This window comes from Lontra canadensis, unplaced genomic scaffold (genome assembly GCF_010015895.1).
Source record: "Lontra canadensis isolate GAN:19392208 unplaced genomic scaffold, GSC_riverotter_1.0 scaffold14, whole genome shotgun sequence".
Lineage (NCBI taxonomy): Eukaryota > Metazoa > Chordata > Mammalia > Carnivora > Mustelidae > Lontra > Lontra canadensis.
This window is the reverse complement of record NW_022631008.1, coordinates 5,688,227-5,712,322: the sequence shown is the minus strand read 5'-3', so window position 1 is coordinate 5,712,322 and position 24,096 is coordinate 5,688,227. Positions and strand designations below refer to the sequence as shown.

Here is a 24,096-nt window from a genome sequence, read left to right as displayed (position 1 = left end):
TAATTTATAAAAACTAAAATAGGTAACATTTGGTTGTAATCAAATAAAAACATATCTCAGTATACTATACTTTCTTTTTCAAAGAAAAACTCCAATTTCATTGGATTATTCTCCCATTTACTCATGTTAGTAGTTGAATGGGACTACCTTTTCAAAAGAAATAAAATTCTGTACCAAAAATAGCTGAAATAGAATGCCAAAATATTTGAGTCATCTCTGACTCTGTAAAAATTAATCTGTCTTGAATGTGGACTACAGGCTTTACAATAATTTACAATTTTTCTTTCTTTTTCATAAATACAGACGGGTTCTGTGCCAGGAAGAAAATGATCATTGCCTTTGCAAATAGCAAAACAAAACCCTCACAGCAGTTGCAAATACACAATTCACCTTAAAATATTAAAAATACCCTGCAAATCTGACAGCACTGGGTACTTTTATTATACAGAACTTAATAATTAACAAAACGACTTCCATTCTCCTGGCACTTTGATACGAGGACTTAATAAAAGAACAATATTGAGAAGCTCCCTCTATGGAAAAAGAATGAGGTAAGGAATACAGCCTTAAGGCCTGGCTGCAACTGCTACCTTCTTTCCTCATCAACACGTTCTAGAACAAGAAGCTGATACTATGCACTCACAGTCTCTCCTTCAAAGATTTCAGAGACTTTTATGAAGTTCCATCTGCAGTATCCAGCACTATTAATCCCATTTCGATGTTCTCCTCCTCATGTAACTGTGTCCCTCACTATCAACAGCTTCATAGAGGTCCTTGGTATTCTCTTGTGTTGCATGTAGATAACCAATATACGCCACGCAAAGTGAAAGGGTTATCAATCCGAAAGCCATTACAGGTTTGTTCTGCCAAAGAAGAAAAATGATAAATCTTCATTAAGACTAATAATTTGAGGAGACCCAAATCCGTTGCACTTTCCTCTTGACATACCAAGTCTTTATTACCACACTAGCACTGCTATGGTCTTTTCCCTTATAACAATTTACCCAGTTCCTTATCCAATCAATTTAGCTCCTGATAATTCAGAGATTAGAAAAGACTCCTGCTCTCCTCTCCAGTCTTTCTCCTGTGTACAGCCTGATCTCAGGCCTCCACCTTCAGGATGGTGGTGTCTGGGAGAGAGGCTAGGGAAATGAAGCACAGAAATGAGTCTGGTGCTCAGAGTTTTCACTGTTATCTGGGTGACATGAAGAAGTTGCTTAACGTGCCTCAACCCAAGCTTTCCACTGGCAAACCTTCAATTACTTAATCTTGTTAGGAAGTGAGGAATGAAGTATATATGCTATTCCTCTTGCCTAAGTTCATGGATAACTAACAAAAAGCCCTTCATTTTCACGTCATATATTTAGTGCAGTAAAAATGACAATGTATACACTCTTCTCTGGGAACCTACTCTATAACCTCAAGAAATTTAGTGATTGGGGCAGATACTATGTTGTTATAATAATCTTGATTAACTGCTGAAAAATCCAAGACCCTAAGACATTGGGGAGGGTACATGCTATGGTGAGTGCTGTGAAATGTGTAAACCTGGCGATTCACAGACCTGTACCCCTGGGGATAAAAATATATATTTATAAAAAATAAAATTAAAAAAAAAAAATCCAAGACCCTAAGAGACAAAGTGATGTAACTTTGAAATTGGAAAAAAAAAATAGGAAAAGATGTTTACGACTCCGCAGAAATGTTTTGTCCTGTCAAGAGTGTAACTCAAATCTTCCTTTTTGTGTTCACACTCAACAAATTAACGTTTCTTAAGATCAGTGTGAGTGCACAGTAGTGATACAAGTTTAAATTAGTATTCTCTGCTTCTGTCACATCTGTTGTATTACTATTTCAAATCTTAATCAAAAGAATAAAGGTCAAACTTTTCCACTTGGATGTACACATAAGAAGAACCATAAGCTCAAAGAGGTTTAAATCTACAACTCTTGAAACGCACTTGGCAATTAAAATAACACATTTGTTCAAAGGTTTTACAAAATTCTACCTTGACTTAATGATCTGATTGTTAAACTGACCTATTTAACTTTAAAACAGTTTACATTGGCAACTATGTTATTAATATTCTAACCAAATTCAATATATTTAAGTATATTATATAATATTTGATTTTATTTACATTTATTTTTACATAAATTCCTATTTATGTAAAAATAAAACTGGTCAAATATATTCAATAATTTGCAACAAGAATATAAATGATTAGCTAACTCCCTTACATTGTATGTTTAAAACTTTTCATGATATTTGCAATATCCCTTAAGTAAAAATAATACAATTAAAGCTGGAATTGTAGTAAGAATGATCAGATATTCATTTTGTTTTGTTTCAATGGAAGATCTTATTTACTCAATAATACCTGATCAAACAACAAATATTTCTTTAGTGCAAAAAATATTTCAAATTAGTGCAACCATTAAAATAAAATTTTAAATAGGAATTTGAGAAGTTGATCTTTTAATGTGCAACTATACTGTTAAAGTTCTCAAATACCCTTAAAATAATTAGCTTTATATGTGTATTTAGAGAAATAGCATTTAAAGTTTTCCTTCCACCTGCTTTTATTCAGTGAGCTCTTACTAGTCAACACAAAATTTTCATGATAAAATTAAAACTTGCTATTTCATGATAAAATAAAAACTTTCTATTTCTGATAGCCTAGTTAAACTGAACATAATGACTTATCCTGGATATATTTCTTACAGGTTTAATGAAGAGCTCTGGATTCACAGCTCGAAATAAGGTTGTTGTTCGGACCCCTCTGAGCCCTGGGTTTCTAAAGTCTTTCTCTTTGGATGGTTCCTCTTTAAAGCCAGGAGACTCCGGTGCTGAAGACATCTTCTTGACTAATGATGATTTATTACCTAAAAATAAGATAAGAGACCTTTTTTTCCCCTTCATGACCATTTTTTATAATGTTCTTTAAAAAATCATTCTGTACTCATTTTCTTGAATCCCAGTCCAGTTATATGCAAAGTGATTGCCAATTATTTTATTACTTTGTATAACATGTACTTTGTAAACGGTGCTTTAAATTTTGTTTGATAAAACAGTTATTTAATATTTCACCTCTTAGAACAAACTGGTGAAATGGGAAAAAGTTGTTTTACTACTTTCACGGAAGCCTTGGTCTGAGTCACCTTGTACTTGTTATATGAAAGGGGTACGAAGGGAAGGAGGGGGCAGGGAGTAATTCATACCCTTCTTTATTTCCTCCCATTTTCACTATTGCTCACCTTGAAACAGCTGAAGGGCTGCTAGCATTCCTCAGTTTCTCCCACAGCTTCCCCCCTGGCCTGTGCTAAGCATCTGCTGGCCTACCCAAGCATGAGTACCAAGCAGTAAGGGCAGGTAGTTACTTTCACTCCTCGTTGTGTGTCAGCAACTCTCTGGGAAGGACTGCTCTGCTATCTTCTCATCTGAATATCCTTTTTTTCCTCTTAATCACTCTAACTCTGTGTCTTTTTGCTTCCAGTTCTCCCAGCTGGAGTGTCAACATTTTGTGAATATTCTCTTCTAGATACCATTAGGCAAAAGCTTATTCTTATCATTCCTGCCATCTAATGCTGGGGAGGGGTGAGGGAGAGTTGGAAGGGAAAAGGTAGCAAAGAGAGCTTCCAAAGGCTGAAATTATGACAATATTAATAAAATTCTCTGGGGAAATGCTGTAACCCTACCATACGGTAAATGTTATAAAACAAGAGTCAAACATTCACATTCAAACATTCTTTGGGGCTTTGTTCATGTAAAAATTCTTCAAGTCTTCCATTTAATTGACTTTATAAAAGCAATATTTTTGTGCCTTTATTAATTATGGAGAAAATTAGGAGTTCAGTTTTTTTTCTATTTTCTTAAAAAAAAAAGATTTTATTTATTTGAAAGAGAGAGATCGAGAGCATGAGTGGGAGGAGAGAGGCAGAGGGCGAAGTAGACTCTCCTTTGAGCAGGGAGCCGGACAAGGGGCTCGATCCCAGAACCCTGAGATGATGACCTGAACCGAAGGCAGATGCTTAACCAACTGAGCACCCAGGCACTCCAGGAGTTGTTGCTGTTTTTTTTTTCAAAACTGTTTTTTGTTGAAGTGATTACTTCATTTATACCACTTAGTTGGATAAACACCTTGTCAGAAACACTTACTCGAAGGGAAAGGATTCTCAATGCTCCCTATACTTGCCAGGGCTTCTGAAATGTTCTGTTCCCTGTTCCATCATCCACCAGAGGTTACGGTTGCCACTGTCATTATCAATATCATCATCATCATCACTTTCTGGCTCCAGTCTGACATTAGTTAGCACTCCTATAGCAACTTTCAGATTTGCTAACTCTTGGAAAATAGTTCATCTACTATCTCTAGCCACAAAGCCTTTAAAATCAAACTGGTTTGGGAGACTTAGAGAGTTGGCAATTAAGTACCAGAGTATTTCAAATACCACCCTTGGTTTGCAGTCTTCCAGGTTGACCTCAGGGGTTCCACAGCAATCATACCTGCTTTCTGCCAAAATTTCACTATGTGGATGGCTTCTACAGACCACCAGATCTCAGCAATCACATTTTCTGTATTCTCTTCACCACTTAAATTTAGAAAGAGTTGTTTCAGCACTGTGCTTTCACTGTGAAAATTATACCCCCATCTAACAGCTTTAGAATGGCTCCATGCAATTCAATGGGAAAAACTCAACACATGCCTGATCCAAGCATAGGAGTATGTTGTAGGCAGAGCAACTGTCTACCAGCAGGAGGATATGGCATTTTGCTCCTTCCATTCTCTTGCCAGCGTTTCCTGGACATTCATTAAATAAACCTCTCATCCTTCAGATGCGTGTGCTGGCTTTGTAATCACAGGGGAGCAAATGAGCATTTCTGAAGCACTGAGGATAAACCGACTTGCCAATGACAAGTAGTCTCACGTTTCCATCCAAGATGTGTTACAGCAGAATACAGCAATCATCTAGCTTTGTTTACTTCTTCTGCAAAGTCCACCTTGGCCATGAGGTATATGACGTAGCAACTCATAAAACACAAATCATCAGCATTTCAAACATCATTCAAACTGTAACTAGCAATTGTTTTTTTAAATTTCTCCTGTATGCAAGTTACTCATTTTCTCCACTAGGACACTGTTTTTTATTTTGTTTTGTTTTGTTTTTTCCACTACAGACAACTTATGAAACAATTCCGTAAGATGCCTGAAATTTGTTCAGCCAGAATACACTAGCTTGAAACTCATCATGGCCAAGCCTGGCAAAAAATATACTGCTTTCTGCTGACCAAGAGGTCTACTTATATGCCTGTGTCCTGCACTAACTTTAAAAAAAAAATTTTAAGCTTATTTATTTTAAGTAATTTAAGTAATCTCTATACCCAACATGGGGCTCAAACTTAAAACCCTAAGATCAAGAGTTGCCTGCTCTTCTGTCTGAGCCAGCCAGGTGCCCCGTCCTAAACTAACTTCTTGATATCACACAAAAAAATAGCTTTAATAGGGACCCGGCATTTGCTTCTGCTTTAGGCCCAGAATCCCTTTTATATAATCTATTGATTTATATAATCTATTGAATAATACTTTAACTTCCTCTTCATCTACGGCCTAATCTTTCCCAAATGTCAACAAAATGGGGAAGGGATGGTAAATTCCTTTGCTACTCCTCCTTACTTATGGCAACAACCTACTCCTATTGCTTTCATTTCATTCTATGAAAACTGCTGGTATTTCATCTTTCTCTCTCAGCCATGAGAGCAGGGTAGATGGAATGTACCACTAATGCATTTGGAATTTAAGTAACAAATGCTGGTCACCAGATGCCTAAGCTAAGTTCCAGTAATGTTTCTACTTAAGTTAATAACATGATTAACTGTAACACTGGGAAAGAAAATTTAAAAAGAAGCAATCATTTAAGTGGAAGCAACATTATAGAATACAAATCAGCTCTGCCCATTAAAAGAAGTGTGAGGCAGGAAATAGTTAACACAACAGCCACTTTAAGACTAAATCACAGCCTCAGTATACTGCTAATTGAAACTGGGGCATTAGATAAAAATACTAGGAAGGCCTGAAAAAGCAAATACACAAAGGTCATTCATTCTAACCATAAACTGACAAAGTGGCATTTTCCTTCAATTATTGAGAAACTGCTGCATGTAATTAAAACAAAGATATCCAGTAGACTACGGTTTAAAATTGTTCACTGGGAAGAAAAACAAAGTAACGGGGAAGGTGGGTACAGAGGGCACACACTGTAAAGCACAGAAGGGTCCTCAGACCACCGTTAACCACTTACATTCTGTGCTGATAAAAATGTACCAAGAATTGAGGATGGTTAATGCAATCCTTACCTCAAATCCAAAAACAAGAGAGGGAGAAAGAGACATTTCACTATTTTACAATCAAAGGATTGCAAAAAAATTTTTTAAATCAAATCAAAGGGATCTTCAATGTTGAAATTCAACCTATATGAAATGTCTGTAAAAAGTATGGATTAAGAGTGTTCTAACATGGGACGCCTGGGTGGCTCAGTGGGTCAAAGCCTCTGCCTTCGGCTTAGGTCATGATCCCAGGACCCTGGATCCCAAGTCCTGAATTGGGCTCTCTGCTCAGCAGGGAGCCTGCTTCCCCCACTCTCTCTGCCTGCCTCTCTGCCTACTTATGATCTCTCTCTCTCTGTGTCAAATAAATAAATAAATAAAATATTTTTTTTAAAAAAAGAGTGTTCTAACATGAATTGTAATGACTTAATTTTTTTTTTTTTTTTAAAGTAGGCTCCACACCCAGGAGGAAGCCCAATGCAAGGAGCCCAACCCCCAATGTGGGGAGCCCAACTTGGGGCTTGAACTCATAACCCTGAGATCAAGACCTGAGCTGAGATCAAGAATTGAACATAAAACTGACATATAAGGCGTCCCTGTAATGACTTAATTTTATTTGCAAGATTCCTTGGTCTCCTCTTTTCCTTAGCAGAACCTATGTTTTCTTTGTAATGAATGAAGGAAGTAAATAACCAAGGCAGTACTTATTATACTGCTATCTCCAGACATCCATATTCACCTAATAATACACTATTTATTGTAAACTTTTTACCAGAAATGACAAAGAACACCTGAACTGGAAGCTAGCAGAAATGTTTATTAAAGGGACATTTACAAATTAAGGGATTACCTACCACACTATATTTTAAAAGATTTCATATACCACAATTTCCATCATTTGTGGATGGAAAGTATACTTTCTGCAAAGTATATAAGTAACATTTTCCATTATATATCAGTCTTTTACCAGATATGGCATAAGACAGTTCAATTTTATTGCTGTTTTCTTTTTTTTTTTTTTTAAGATTTTATTTATTTGAGAGAGAAAGAGAGAAGGGGCGGGAGGAGGATCAGAAGGAGAGGCACAAACAGACTCTTCACTGAGCATAGAGCCTGACTCAGGGTTCAGTCCCACAACCCCGAGATCATGACCTGAGCTGAAATCAAGAGTCGGATGTTCAACTGACTAAGCAACCCTAACTAACTAACTAATAGGGTGCAACTAACATGCACCCTATTGCTGCATGTTAATAAGTCACAGTCACGGTCACTGGGAGGTTATAGCAGTTCTCCCCAAAATTGCATGAATTTGTTTATATAATCTATTGAACAAAGAAATCTTAACATCATTCTATATTTTAAATAAAAAAATATAGATTATTGAGTACAAAAAGGGCTTTAGTAGCCGAAAATTTGTTACATATGGGGCACCTGGGTGGCTCAAGCATTAAGTGGCTGCCTTCGCCTCAGATCATGAGCCCAGGGTCCTGAGATTGAGCCCGGCATCGGGCTCCTTGCTCAGCGGGAAGCCTGCTTCTCCCTCTCCCACTCCCCACTGCTTCTGTTCCCTCTCTTGCTGTTCACTGTGTCTCTCTGTCAAATAAATATTAAGAAAAAAAATTGTGTTATATACAACTATAAGAAACAATACAACAAAAAATCTTTTCGTGTAGAAAGTTCTTTTGAATCTCTTCACATGCCTGGCCCACAGAGCTACAGATATATGGCTGGAGCAGAAATTCAACTTGTGTTGGTTGTCTAAATAAAGTACATAGAGTGCAAAAACTTAGTTGTTTGTTCACAGATGTGTTCACTGTCAAAACTTTTGGGGAAAACAAATATCTACATCAAAAGTAAACTTTTAATCTAGAAATAAAGCTATTTTCAAGTGCAGAGCTAATGTAAATTCCACTTTTAAAAGCTGCAGAACTAATCATAAAATCAAAGCAGAGCAATAATCTGACATCACCACTCAAATGCATTGTACCTTAGACAAAAACATCTATTTAACATCTAGCACACTTCCCTTAGAACTGCCTGTCCTCCCATTACTTTGTCCAACTTCTCCCCTCACTCTGTTTACCACTGTAAGTAGCAAGCGCTTACTTGTTTGCATATGATACTAATCTCGACTTACACTTGCTTTCAAGATAGGTTTACTTTTAAGCTAGGGAAAAAAAACTCCTCATTTATTGTGTTAAAAAGACACACACACAGTCTGGCAGGGATGACCGAAACCTGGCATTGCACCGCTGCTGGTGAAGCAATTTGGTGATTAGCCTGCGTGTAGGCCCACTTGCAAAATACTCAATAAATTAGGTATCTAAGGGGCCACCCCTGGCTGATGCAATCTATCCAGGAGCCTCTACTTGTATTTCTTCATTTTTCCATCACTCATTTCTTGTTCCCTTACTCACAAATGATATGAAACTGTCGTTTATACGTTTTTTAAAAACAGTAAGATTTTTCATACCTACCCGTAAATAAAAAGGATCTAAATTCAGCTGCATTTATTTCATATGTCCCTCCCCAGTAAAAAGTTCATCTTTTTCTTCTGCCCATCCTCTTGTGAAGGAAATACGTGATTGGAAAAGAAAGCAGCAGAGAGAAAAGATGCCGCCTCACAACAGCATCATGAGTGTCATTCATACCTCAAAGTGTGAGTGAGAATGGTGCCCTCCTGGAACTCATGCACAATGTGTGAGCCTGTACAACATAGTCCTAGACAGTCAGAACTGGTCATTTTTGGATGATTTTCCCTCCCTTACTAAAATTCTTGCTCAGGCAGATGATCAGAGTGTATTTGGCAACTGATATTGAACAATTCACTGGTAGGACTATATAATGTTGTACATGGAAATTAGACCAAGATAAAAAGACTATGAGTTACTTTAGTGAAAAATTTAATCTTCAGATGTTCATTTTTGAAGTCAGCATCTCAACAGAAGATGTCAAAACAAAATCATCAGAATTAGAGAATGTTAGTGAGAACGAACCTTAGCAATAATCAAAGCCCCCCCCCCCTTTTTTTTTAAGATTTAGAGAATTCTATTTAGTGGAGATATAAAATACACTTGTTATTTTAGTTTCACATTTTCTTAAGTATATACTTAATACTTAAGAAAATTATTTGCAGTCAGAGCACTTCAAAAAGAATTTAAATTAGAATAAACAAGTTTGGGATAGAATCAGACGGCTTTGTGTTTTCAGGGGATTTGGCATAGCCTCAAATTCCTTCCAATTTTGCTATGTATAAGCTGGAGGTCTTGGAAGAGGTGACAACCTCTGCAGGCTTCAGTTTCCACCTAAAAGGGTAATGTTATCTATTGCATAGAACAGTTGTGTTCTAGTGAAAAGTGAAACAACACTTTTTAAAGGATGTAACAGATGTTCAATAAATGACAGCTATTGTCATGCTTACCATCTAGTCCAATTCCCTTTTTTAAACACAGAAACCTAGACCCAAAGAGACTGTCTTTGCCAATGAGAGTGAGATAACCCAGGTCTCTCCATTTCCAGCCCACCCCTATTCCGCTTCACCCCCCACTGTACTCTGAAATCGGTAAGTTATCACCAGAATTACGAAACATAAAATTATAATCATTTAAATTTTTTAAATGGATTCTGTATTTGTTGTTTTGATGTTTAAAAAAAAAAAAGTTTAAAAAGTTGCCTTTCCATCTCTTGAATTTACTGTACCTGAGTAAGGGAGAAGGGTTTTCACATTGGCTGTTACAATCTGAGGTAGTAGTGTCTTCTACTTCCCTCCCCATACTGTGGTACCTACACTACAGCGGGCTATTACTCAAAGACAGAGGCATTTAAAGCCTCCAGAAAAAGAAACTGCACTCAATGAAGTTCCAGACACTGTGGTGGGGAACTGCAAGGGGGAACACGTGACAGAAGGAAAGAGGCACTTCAGGTGAAAACAATCACAACACCTCTTCCCTCTGGTGAGCTGGGACACCAAGAAACTGTCCAGGAAGTGGGAGGGGGCCTGACGTGAGGCTGCCCATGACCAGCACCGAAATCTTGGCACGTGAGGGCCGGGAAATGGGCTCTATGAGGCCAAGGATCCCAAAGACGGTTCAGGGCGCCCACAGAGTGGCGACGGTTCGGGGCGCTGGAGAGAACGCCGTCAGGCCCGACGCACCTGGAAGCGACGCCCACAGGACGGCCCCCCCGCCAACGCCAGGGACCAGACAGTGGGGGTGAGGGGGGAGCGCACCCTGTTCCCCCGCCGTCGCCCATCACCCTCCACCCCTCACCTGCTGCGAGGTCACCCACCCTGCGCGTCCTCTCAGCTCCACCTCCTCTCCGCGTGCAGGACAGAGCCGCCCAGAGCGCCCATCAGGTCCATTGCCACAGCGGCCCCTACAGCGTGGAGGCTGCAAACGCAGGGGCGCGTGCGTTGCTGGACTCAGGCCTCTGACCGCTCCTCTAGCTCCCAGGTCGTGGCGCCGCCCGCGGATTCAGCTGTTGGGAGCTTCCAAGAGGCGTTTTTAGTTTCTCCCTTTACTTTTAGTTTTCAGCCTCCCAGCGTTTGATTTTCGTGTGTCTGTGTTTTGTAGAAATGCAAGGAGACAACATCTAGAAATAAAAATGTATTTAATGGAAGGGGAAAGCATTCTGAGGCGGGAAAGAAGGCTATCCTCCAGCCCGGATTTTAGAAGCACAGTGGTTCAAATATACAGTTAATACTCTGTCATTCTCTTAGTGTCTTGACATTCCAAGATGCAAGGTGTGTGTAGCCATGGTTGTGATGAGAATAGATAGGGTTGCTGGTTTGTACATACTTTCTTGATGTTAAAGTTTCTTGGTATGCCTGTTGCATTAAAACAAACAAAACAGGGGTCCCCAGGTGGTTCAATTGGTTGAGGGTCTGACTCGATCGCAGCCCAGGTCTCGATCTCAGGGTTCTAGTTCAAGCCCCATGTTGGGCCCACACTGGGCCTGGAACCTACTTTAAAAAATGATAATACTTTTTAAAAATGATAAAACAAACCAAATAGAATAGCGGGTGCCCAGATTTGGACATGAATTGGTGTAAAGTTTGGGGAAATGAATTTTGAATTTAAAACTCGTTCATTCAAGCAAAATTAACTTTATATTTGACTTGAGTTTTAATTTCCAGAAGTTCATCAGCATCTGGTATTACTAGACAATTTTCTGACAAACTCAGTTAAATTTTAACTAAAAAGCTGTTTGTGACATGAAAAGGTGCTAATTATCACTAATTATTGAGGAAGTACAGATCAAAATCACAATGAGATCACCTCACACCTGTTAGAATGGCTATTGTCAAAAAAGACAAGAGGTACATGTTGACAAGGATGTGAACAAAAGGCAATGCTTCTGCGCTGTTGGTGGGAATATAAATTGGTGCAGCCACTATGAAAAACAGTATGGAGGTTCCTCAAAAAACTAACGATAGAAATACCATATGATCCAGCAATTCCACTTCTGGACATATATCCAAACTAAATGAAATTACTATCTCAAAAAGAGATCTGCACCCTGTAATGTTCATTTGCAGCATTTTTATAATAGCCAAAATATGGAAACAACCTAAGTGTCTGTCAGTGGGTAAATGGATAAAGAAGATGTGGTATATATGTACAATAAATAATTATTCAGCCCTGAGAAAGAAAGACATCTCGCTGTTTGTGACAACATGGATGGATCTTGAGGAAATTATGCTAAGTCCTCAAGAGTAGTAAGTCAGATAGAGAAAGACAAATACTATATATCAAGTACATGCAGAACCTAAAAAAGACAAATTTGTAGAAATAGTGACTAGAATGCCAGTTACCAGGAATTGAGGGCATAGGAGAAATGAGAAGATATTGGTCAAAGATTACAAACTTCCAGTTAGAAGGTGAGTAATTTCTGAAGATCTAAAGCACAGCATAGTGATTACAGTTAATAATACTGTATTTCATACCTGAAAGTTGCTAAAAGAGTAGATCTTAAATATCATCAAAAAAATAATAACTAGTTGATGCTCTGGTGGTTATCATTTGCAATACATATGTGTATTAAATCAAGACATTGGACTCCTCAAACTTGCACAATGTTATATGTCATTTATATCTCTGTAAAGCTGGGGTAGAGGGGAAGTCACCCACAAAATTAGGCAAAGGATCTATATACCAAACACAATACCAAACTTCCAGATGATGTTCAGAATTCTCTCAAAGAAAACAAAAAGCTATTTGTGTAGTAGCCACAGAACAACTGAGGGTTACAAAATGTTCTTGTGCTACATTATCACTGTATTTTCTCCTTATCCCTTGGGGTTCTCCTTCCTAATCAGTAAAATACCAAGTATCACTACGGAAACAAAAGTACTTTTACTGTCACGAATTGTGACTGGTGAAAGAATATGAACCTTAAGAGTGTGGTTTAAAAAAGAGCATAAACTAAAAAGAGGTAAAGACAGTAGAGAAAAGCCTAATGGCCTTACCAATGTCATGGATATGAAAACGATACAAGGGTTGTGAATAAACACAAGTTCTTTCCATTTTATCATGCTTTTAAGAAATTACTTTGAAGAATGAGGCCAGTCTGAAATCAGCTTTTATAATCATTTTAAATAGATCCTTCAATATTTAATGTTTAACAGGAGATTTGGCATTTGCAAGGATTAGAGATTTTATATTTGATGGGATTAGCTGCATAAAACAAAAGTTCATCTGTGTGAAACTGCACTCAAATTTTCAAAATATATATACTTTCATCAGGAGTTCATCAAGTGTGTCCCAGGGACAATACTGGTGGTCTGGGAGCCTTGTCAAGGGAATCTCTGATGTGCTGGTTCTTTTCTTTCCAGACATGAAATAATAGTTGGCTTAAAATATTTAATGAAGAAATCATACATTAATTTGTTGGTGTTTTATCAAAAGCAGCATTTGTTTTACTGTTGCTGCTGTTGTTTTTATAAAATAAATGCTGGCTTCTTTTCCTCAGCATTAAGCCAAGCCAACGTAGGTGACATAATTAATGTGGTCCATGGAATATCTGACTCCATTGAATGAATTATTAGCTGAGATGCTGGAAAAAAAATTAAGCATTTATGGTACAATACAAGAATAATCCCTATTCTCTGCTCCTCCATACCCTCCCCTTCACTTCTGTGTCCACTCCCACTCTGATTCTGGGGTTGGTCTTGTATCTTATTTTGGTTAATATGATATTAACAAATACGACACCAGCAGAGGCTGAAAAGGTGCTTGAACTGGTGAATATGCCCCAACTAGCCCACTGGAGATGAAAAACACATTGAGCTAAACCAAGTCATCCTCATCATTCCTACTGAGGCCATCCTAGGCTGGCCATCCATCAGCTAGCCCCCACACAAGTGAGCAAGCCCAGCCAAGATCAGCAAAGCTACCTACCAAGACCAGACAAGCCTGCGGAGATCAGCTGAACTTAAATAGAGGTGTTGGTTGTTGTGTAACTTTATAATGGATAATTGATACAATGTGGCAATGGATAATGAAACAATGCCCTCTACTGCAAATTCCCTGAAATCAAAGAGCATTCGATTGGCTTGGAGCTTCAGGAGTAATCCAGTTTCAGTGGAAACTGCAAGAAGCCCAAATGTTTGCTATTTGTAAAAGCTATACTGTGGTCTACCATCACAGGAATATCTGTTATGGGAAGGAAATGAAATCTATCACATAGTAGGAAACATAAATGAGTTTAAAAATGAGAATGGGGAACTGATATTTATTTACTGTTTTCCTTCTAGATAATATTTTTTTAGCAAAACTGTCTTTGGCACTTTCCATGTCAGGTCATCTTATACTTACTTTTGTCACATTTCCAAACACTAGAAAAAATAATGATTTATTCTATATTAATTTTTCTAAAGTCTCATAATCTCAAAGCAGCTTAAAAATTAAAAATCAAAGGGGCGCCTGGATGGCTCAGTGGGTTAAAGCCTCTGCCTTTGGCTCAGGTCATGATCCCAGAGTCCTGGGATCAAGCCCTGCATCGGGCTCTCTGCACAGCAGGGAGCCTGCTTCCTCCTCTCTCTCTCTCTCTGTCTGCCTCTCTGCCTACCTGTGATCTCTGTCAAATAAAATAAATAAATAAGTCTTTAAAAATTAATAAATAAAATAAATAAAAATTAAAAACCTTTTTATTGCATTTTTTTAATTGAGTGAAAGAAGCAGGAGTTCATTACCAGTGCAGTTAGGTTCAGTTTAGTGAAAAAATTCTAGTGCCTTTGTACATTCAGTGTGACAGCTACCATACTGGACATTGGGAATTCAAGTATAAGATCTATTCTCTGCCCTTGAGGATCTTAAAGATTTGTGAAGGAGACAAATATAAAAACGAATCATCTCAACAGATCAATAGATCAACATAATGTGATGAGTGATAATGTAACAATGTGCACACATTTCTTTGGAAGCACAGAAAATGGAATGTAACTTGGCCTGCAAGCGCTGAAGGCTGAGCTGACAGAATCAGAAGCATTAACTAAGGCAAGAAAGCTAGAAAGGATGTGTCAGGGCAGGGGAAAGAGAATGAACACAGTCTTCAAAGCATGAAGCCATGCAGTGTGATGGGGTGTGTTACATATTCACCAGAGAGTGAATAATCAAATGGAAAATGGGAAGAAATGAGATTGGAAAAACAGATAGGGGCCAGTCCAGGAGGGCTCACATCTGTGATGAGGGACTGGTACAGTATTCTGAAGGTCATGGGAAGTTACTGAAACCATTTAAACCTGGAGCTATGTGATCGAATGTATGTTTCACATAGATTTCTCTGAGAACAAGATGGGCTAAAGGGCACAGAACTCAGTAAAAAGCCAGTGCAGTATTCCAGGAGAGAGGGAATGAAGGCCTGGATTAGGACAGTAATAGGAATTATAGAGAATGTGGGATGGATTTTGGTGATACTAGTGAGCAAAACTGGAAAGACCAGTGATAGTTTTGGGTTGGGGTAGAAGGGGTAGGAGGTGAGGGGGAAAAGAAACCTAGGTGAATACAGTGGTGCTCTGCGCAGAATGCCTCCTCTTTGGGGCAACGTGGAAGATCTGCTGATGACTGCCCCCAGCTGCTCCTTTGCTGGGCATTCTCAGGGCTTCAGGAAACTGTCTCATCCAGTCCTTCAGGGGTTGGTTGCCTGTGACCAATGACTGGCTGATACGGGGTCTGGGTATATGCGTCTGAAGTTCGGGGGAGATAAACTTTTAAGAATCATGGCAAAACCATGAGAGTAGATGTGAGCATGTGAGGAGAGGAGGCAGGGAAAGAACAGTGGGCCACAAGATCCTGGGAACACAACAGTGAGGGGGTGATCAGACCAAGAGGAGATCAGGAAAGGGTTTGAGAAAATGGTCAGAATGGTGTGAGGAAGAAGAGGATAGGAATACTTTGGAAGCTAAGGGAGCTAAGATGATTGAGAAGAGAATAGATTAATGCACAGGCTTCTTTGCCATCAGCCAAACTCCCCTCCAAACTATTGTCTTTCGAAAATACAAGTCTAATCATGTCACTCTTCTGCTCAACATTTCCTGCTGGGATGCCCTTTCCTGTCCTTGCCCTTTGCCTCTCTCCTTATTCCATAAGGTTAATCAGAGGAGACATGACAACCACAGCTCAGATCCATGCTTGAGGTGTAAAAATTATCTTCCTGGAAGCTGACTCTTGGAGAAAAATCATACCTATCCAGAAGAAAGACTCCCCTTTTCAGATTCTTAGGTAGGGTTAAGAGGCTACATTTATTTTGTTTATTTTATAAGCTGGAAGTCTAGCAGGATAATCTTGAGCCCCTGCAAAGACTGAGCACAAGGAGTCAGCAAACCCTGCCCCCACCCATCTAAAAACTCTGGTGTCTATGTGTAGGAGGTGATAAGTAAGGAGACTGTCTTTCCTGGTTAAGTGGGAAGGATAAGATTTGTGCATCAGATCATAGAGAAGAAATGGAAAGAGCAGGGTTCCTTGTTCCATGACCAATAAGAAACAAGATCTGACCCCCTGGAGACAAGGTAGAAGCAGAAGGGAGCATTTTTTGGATATAAGATCTTGGGAGACTCAGCATACAGCTGTTATTTCCGTTGCAAATCGTTAGCTCAAGTGCAAAAGGATCTGTATTATGTCATGTAATGATAAATACAAGGAGATAATTAGTTTTGGGAACATTGAGTTATGGGACATCCAAACACATCAACAGGGCTTCCTTGTCTCACCTCTTAGATACACTTATTCCATATATTGGGTACATAACTGCTGGCAGTTTTAGGCACCTACCATGTTAAAGTACATTCAACTAGAAAGGGAGCTTTTCTATCCTTCATATATCAAATCTTATAAGAGGGCTCTGATCAGCCTTCATGACTTTTGGATCATGTGCCATTTTTCAGGACAAATTGCGGTGGACAGGAGGAAGGGGTGCCCTGACTGGCCAGGCCTGAGTCCAAGTCATGTTATCACAGTGGTGGAGGAGCAGTTGCCTGGGGGCTGGAATGGGATAGAGGTGCTAGGAGGACAAAATCAGCAGATGTCCACTCAACAGGTAGACCAGCTTTCCAGTTCAGGTTATGCTCAGCTGGGGCAAGGAGTATGCTCCTGGAAAACAGCAGCCAGCAGGGACCATAGAACAGAGCTTTTTTTGCTGAGTGGTGCTGCTGCCATATTATCATATGGTGGTAAAGAGATACCTTCTTCCTATCATGGCTAATGAAACTAATGAAACGAAGCAGCCAGAATGGAAGACATAGGGTGTCTCTATGTCTCAACTGGGTGGCTCAGTTGGTTGAGTGGCTGCCTTTGGCTCAGGTCATGATCCTGGACTCCCAGGATCAAGTCCGGCATCAGGCTCCCTGCTCTCTGCGGGGAGTCTGTTTCTCCCTCTGACCCTCCCCCTTCTCAAGCTCTTTCTCTCTCTCTCTCTCTCAAATAAATACATAAAAATCTTTAAAAAAAGAATGGAAGGGTGCCTGGGTGGCTCAGTGGGTTGGGCCGCTGCCTTCGGCTCAGGTCATGATCTCAGAGTGCTGGGATCGAGTCCCACATCGGGCTCTCTGCTCAGCGGGGAGCCTGCTTCCCTCTCTCTCTCTGCCTGCCTCTCTGTCTACTTGTGATCTCTCTCTGTAAAATAAATAAATAAAATCTTAAAAAAAAAAAAAAAAAAAGAATGGAAGACATAGGTGGCCTGGTGCCAAATGTACATGAGAGAATCCCAAGGCACTTTAAAAGAAAATATTTATATTTTATTCTGTGACTGTCATTTTGCCCCTCTCCATCAGGCTTTTATTCCTTTGCCAACCTGATCCCATCATTGAATAAAAACACAACCCCTCAAACTACTCTTCTCACTCTTCCTCCCTTGCACAAACCCATTTTCCAGAAAAGAGGGAAGGTCTCAAGGTAAAGAAGGGCCCCTGTGAGGCTTTGATTCAAGCCTGTTGTAATTAGCCACACCCTGAGTAGGGAGGGCCTTGGTCCTAAACCTTGCAAATAAGTCAGTGACAGGGCAGTGTCAACGTTCAAGTGACTTACTTTTATCCAAATACTAGAGAAATTTGAGGACATTTCCACTGTATTAGAAACTGCTGTTTGTGACACCATGCCTTTGAAATAAAACAATGTTAATGTACATGTAAAATGTCACACACTAAATTTACAAACTCTTTTTTCTTTTTTCAAATGTAGGCTCCACACTGGGCCCAACACAGGGCTTGAACTCACAACCCTGTGATTGAGAACTGATCAGTCAGCTGCTTTAGGACTGAGCCACTCAGGTGTTCCCAAGTTGACAACCTCTGAGAGTTCCCAATGCCTAACAGATACACCTATAGGATTCCTTAGTGTTTCTGAAGGCTTGTTGGTTGGTCTGACATTCATATGCCATCAGCATTATCCTACATCAAGCGTTCTCAAACTTGAGTATGCCTGCATCAGAATCACCTGGAGGGCTTAGGAAACATAGATTACAGAATCCTAACCCCAGAGTGTCTCATAAAATAGGTCTGGGGTGGGGCCTGAGAAACTCAACTCCAAATCCAGGGGCTGCTGCTGCCCCCCTCCTTGGACCTCACCAAGAGAGCTACTGACGTACATGATGGGTTGCTTTCCTTCTTCTCTTGCCAAATAATACATAATTGTTTTTAATTGGATGGTTTTGAGGTAGGGAAGCTGAAGTAATTCCATTTTAGAAAGGCTCCATCTCTGCTGTTTTTCCGTGAGGCCCTATATACTCATGTTCAATATTTGCCTCTGAATAAGCCAAAGAAGGCAAATTCTCACCTCCAGAGGGAAGCCAGAAAGTTAATCATTCTCTGAATTTTGTACTAGGCCCCAGACACCTAGTAACACCTAAGAAGAGCTGGATTCCAAGCATGTTGCGGGACATTAGCTTTGAGCAAACCTCAGCTCATGCCAGCATCAATACCCCTTACCTTGGGTAATGTATGGAATAACACCTATTGTTGACCTGACACTTGCCTTTGATCAGACCCTACATTGGGTTACTGAAGGAACACATACCCTAGACCCCTTTCCAATATAAACCCCTAACCCCAAGCAATGATGAACCTTATTCTTTTTTCCTTTCTGAGTCTCCCCAACACTCTGTTTGCTATTCTCTGTCACTCGTCCTATGCCAACAAACTGTTCTTCCACTTTCTCCAGCTCACATTCTCTTTCTCTCCTGAATGAAGCCAAGGACTACCTTGACTGATCCTATGCCCTCTCTCCGCCCCCGTGTCCTCTGGCCCAGCCTGCCTGCATTAGTTTCTACTTTGGGGACAGGGATACGTGATATTCTAACTTAAGAAATTCTTCTGAAGGGGCGCCTGTGTGGCTCAGTAGGTTGAAAGCCTCTGCCTTCAGCTTGAGTCATGATCGGGCTCTCTGCTCAGCAGGGAGCCTGCTTCCCTTCCTCTCTCTCTGCCTGCCTCTCTGCCTACTTGTGATCTGTCAAATAAATAAATAAAATCTAAAAAAAAAAAAGGAAATTCCTCTGAAGATTTAAATATCTGACCCAACTGATCAGACTTCAAAAAAGCATATAGAACAACTGTTTCAGATGATGGAGATTTAAGTCTAGTTTGTATTTATCGTAGGTCTGTATGGATTATGATCAGTGAAAAAGGACAATTTCATTTGGGTGCAATGACACTTATCATGAGAAGGTGCTTCCTAAGACTTGAAAAATACAGAGACTTTAGGAAATTTAAAGACTCTCTTCTAATTATTTTTACCCCCATCCTTTTAGAACATAAAGCAAATAATTGAGTTAGTTGGATGTGTAGCCAGGCTACAAGAGCACCTGGCTCCCAGGGTCCCACACAGACCAGGTTCAGCCACTGGCCACTGACAAAATCCAAAGGCAGAGAAATGAGTGGTAGTTGATGGGGTCCATGATCAAAGGAGCAAGACTGATACAAAGCGAAGGTCAAGCAAAGCTTTATTTCGCGCCAGCACCGAGAATCAAACCGACCAGCCAGGGCCATCTCTTTCGGAGAGAGCGACGACCCCCAGCTTCACGGACTAGCTTTTATAGAGTAAAGGCCACATGGTTGAGCCTGGCCAATGAGATTGTCTTCACCTGGCCTGACTCATCCTTGCATTCTGGGCTCTGTTATCTCCACCTGACTTGACCTGTCCTTGTATTTGGGCTCTGTTATCAGGGACTGGTCGACCATTTTTTACTGGTTTCCCAGACTTGCTTTTTTTTTTTCCTTTTTTTTAAAGATTTATTTATTTATTTATTTGACAGAGAGATCACAAGTAGGCAGAGAGGCAGGCAGAGAGAGAGGGAAGCAGGCTCCCCACTGAGCAGAGAGCCTGATACGGGGCTCAATCCCAGGACGCTGAGATCATGACCTGAGCTGAAGGCAGAGGCCTAACCCACTGAGCCACCCAGGTGCACCCCCAGACTTGCTTTTAAGTAAGTTCCCCCGGGGTGGGGGGGAGGCAGGCAGGGTCAGTTTAAGTTTTACTGCATGAACAACAAAATGGCTGTTTAACCAAGATGGAGTCGCTCTGGCTGAGTAGGTCCCTACAGTAGTGAAACAAGAAAAGAATTGATTTCAGTGAGAAAGGGCAGACTAGTGTTTCTAAGACTGTCTCCAAAGTGCTGAAAATACTTCCAGGTTTATATGAGAAAAATGTGGGACAAAGGTGAGTGGGCAGTGAAGGTCAGATGGATCACTGTCATGGGCGGGGTCTTGCTGGCTCTGAGCAGTCATTGCTTAAGGGGATAGTTTTAGTTTCCCTCAGGGGATGCTTTGCCCACTGGGTCTTTTGCCTGAGCTAAGAGATGAGCTGGAAAGAGCTTAATCACTTAGAAAATACAGACTGAGGTCAAAATGGAGGTTGTAGCTGAAGTCCTCTTCCAGATGCATAAAATATAATAAAGTCCTTTTTTGTAATAGTTCCATAGGATGTCTTGCAATGCCATAAACAACAAAAGATCTCTTTAAATTCAAACAAGTAATAAAGATTCCCTTCTCTTCTGTTTTCCTGTCTCTCTCTCTCTCTTTTTTCTTTTCCTGTTTCTTCGTTCTTTCTAAAACACTTGGGCGTTTTCCTCAAGTCACTTGGAAGTTGTTCTACAACAGATGATACACAAGGCAGGGTTATTTGTGTATTACAGTTAAGTGTTTGTACTCACAGTAAAGCTGCAGATGTGCTGAATTAAGGTAACCTGCTGACAAGCTAAGTGCTTTTCTTCCTTAATGATAGCAGTCGTTAAAAACCCACACTAAAAAGACTAAAATCTCCAGAAGACGAGTGTCTCCTATGTTAACAGGAGTTGGGGGTTTCTCTTCTGAGCAAGATGCTCACTCTCTTTTTTAGATCATAAACCTCTACCTCTCACTCCAAGCAGCTAGGAAGGTCTTCCAACCATGTCTCATAAGCATACTTTATGCTTGTTTTTGTTTTTGCAAGAGGCAGGGTTTTGATCAATGCAGTTTGAAAAAGCAGGCAAGGAAACAACGCTCTGCATTAACCCATAAATGCCTGATGGAGTGAGGCAAAACAACAGTCACAGAATAATGGAAAGTGGGTGAATCAAGGCAAACAGGATAACAAGATTTTGTGATTTTGAGGAATTACTTCCTTTTGTTCAAATTTTCTTTAATATTGTTGTTGCATTTATTATTTTTTTAAAGATTTTATTTATTTATTTGACACAGAGAGAGGGAGAGAGATCACAAGTAGGCAGAGAGGTAGGAAGAGAGAGAGGAGCAAGCAGGCTCCCCGCTGAGCAGAGAGCTCGATGCAAGGCTCAATCCCAGGACCCTGAGATTAGGACCTGAGCTGAAGGCAAGGACTTAACCAACTGAGCCACCCAGGCGTCCCATGTTGCATTTATTTTAAATTTCAATCATTTAAGATCAAAACTGTGGCCAGAATTTAGGCCTTTTCTTAGCCCACCTTTATTTTTTAAGTAATCATTTTGTTTAATTGAAGCATAACATAAACAGAAAAGCATATAAGTCCTAAGTGTACAAATTAATGGATTTTCAGAGTGAACCCCCTCAACAACTCAAAATAGAAACTCAACTATCACCAGCACCCCAGAATCCCATTACCCCTCCTCTCAGTTACTACCTCTCCCCTCCATTAACTGCTATTTTGATTTCTATCACCATATTCATTTAAACTTTAGGTCTTAAAATTTATTCATATTGATGCATTTGTCAGTTACTCATTTCCATTGCTGTAGAGTTTTCCACTGTCTTAAGAACTGAGATTATTTGCACCAACATAAACTTAACTGAGGAGACTGATGGCTGAGACTACCTGTGTCAAATTACTGCCTTTAATCCCCAGGGAATTCTTGCCAAAGGAGATACAATAACACATCCATCAAATACTTCAGTGTTTACATCAGGATGACTTTGCAAACCCATTCTTTAAGGAAATAGTTTTCCTATTTGGGTAAACAACTCACTTATCAGGACAATAGTTTGCTCTTCATAAAACTCATCTTCAGACTGTAATCTTGCTACGACCAACAATTCTGAAATATTGTGTCATGAACTTCACCCAGTCCCAAAGAGTTCCCCTACCATGAAAGACCTGCCACAAACCTGAGTTCAGAATCCCCAAACCTACGAATACTCTTCCTTGATGTGCCCTTTTAGAGACAGTACTAATGTCACCAGCTAGACCCTAAGACTTGATCTTTAATGCCCACCTGCTTGTACTCACCCACCTTTTCCCCACATTTTCCCTTAAGCTCTTGTTTCCAGCTTATCTCTTAACTCACGCAAATAGAAAGCAAAACCACCCATGAGTAATAGCGACTGTCCTGACAAGACCTCCAGCCAGCCCAGACCAGCCAGACCCATTTGAGTAAACCCCTGACTCGCACCTGCGCAGATGGCCCATGGAGTGGCCAATGACGACCTTTACCTCATCATAATACTAAAATCTTCACCCTAGGAGGAACCTCAGCTCCATTTACATAACATACAATATGTATATAGGCATGTTTCCTAAAGGCACATAAGCAACCTTTTGTCCCCCTCTACTTAAGAAGACCAGTCTTCCCTATCTAAACATTCCTCTAAGCCCTAAATAAAAGGAATCCATCCTCATCCTTACAATGAGACTCTTTGCCCAAGGAGTCACAGCTTTGGAAGTTATTACCTCTGATCTCCTTATTTGTTGCGAGTAAAGTCTCCTTTGTGCAACAACTGAACTTTGTGCAGTTTCCAACTCACCAAAGAGTGAACTCACATCAGTTCATTTACAATGAGACTCCTTGAGCTTTGCTAAATCAACCTGCTTTTCTGGTGGTCTCCATGAGGAAGTTGACAATATGAATATATCATAATTTATTTACTTATTTTTATGTTGATGGGCATTTGGGCATTTCCAGTTTGACTGTTATGGTCAGTCCTGTTACGAACACTGTATTTTGATGCACATATGTATACAGTTGGGAGTTGGAATTGCAGAGTCCTCAGTGGGTGTATGTTCACTTTTAACAGATTTAATAGTTTCTCAAAGTGAGTGTACCAATTTATACTCTTACCAGCAATGTATGAGAGTTTCACTTGCTACCCATTACAACCAATAGTTGATATGGTCAGCCTTTTTAGTATTAGCTATAATGGTGAGTACGTAGAGGTAGCTCATTATGATTTAACTTGTATTTCCTTGATGACTAATCCCTTTTCATATGCCAATTTTTAAACTTAAAAAAACTGATAGACTCACAAGGAGTTGCAAGAATAGTACAGAGAAATCCTACATATCCATCACCCAGCTTCCCCCAGCAATGACAACATCTTCTACAACCATAGTGTTGTATCAAGTCCAGGAAAAGATCACATAATACAGTTAACTAGACAACAGATATTGATCAAACTTCACCAGTTTTTGGATGCATTCATTCTTTTTGTATGTCACTGTGTATAATTATCTGACATTTTGTTATATGTATAGGTTCCTACAACCACCACCGAAATCAAGATTCAAAACTGTTGCATCATCACAAAGGATCTCCACAGTGCTTTGCTTTCACAGTCACATCCTCCTTCTGCTCCCCTAATGCCTGGCAACCATTTATCTGTTCTAGATCTCTATAAATTTGTTATTTCAAGAGTGTCATATAAATGATGTCATACAGTATGTAATCTTTTGAGATTGGCTTTTTTCCCACTAAGCATCATGTCCTTAAGATCCACTTATACTGTTGTGTAAAGGTTTTGGCTATTTACAAATAAAGCTGCTATAAACATTCATGTGCAGGTTATTGTGTGAACATAAAAGCTCATTTTTTTCTAGGATT

General features: G+C 39.8%; 1 protein-coding gene across 1 annotated transcript; it reads right to left on the bottom strand.

The window, feature by feature from the left end:
* Positions 1-277: 277 nt before the first annotated feature.
* SMIM8 (small integral membrane protein 8) lies at positions 278-10,685 on the bottom strand. Its single transcript, XM_032858076.1, has 3 exons — positions 10,593-10,685; positions 2,725-2,885; positions 278-863 (listed from the first exon to the last, which is right to left on the bottom strand). The coding sequence occupies exons 2-3, from the start codon at positions 2,857-2,859 to the stop codon at positions 705-707; spliced, it is 294 nt and encodes a 97-aa protein (XP_032713967.1). The 5' UTR covers positions 2,860-2,885; positions 10,593-10,685; the 3' UTR covers positions 278-704.
* Positions 10,686-24,096: the final 13,411 nt, after the last annotated feature.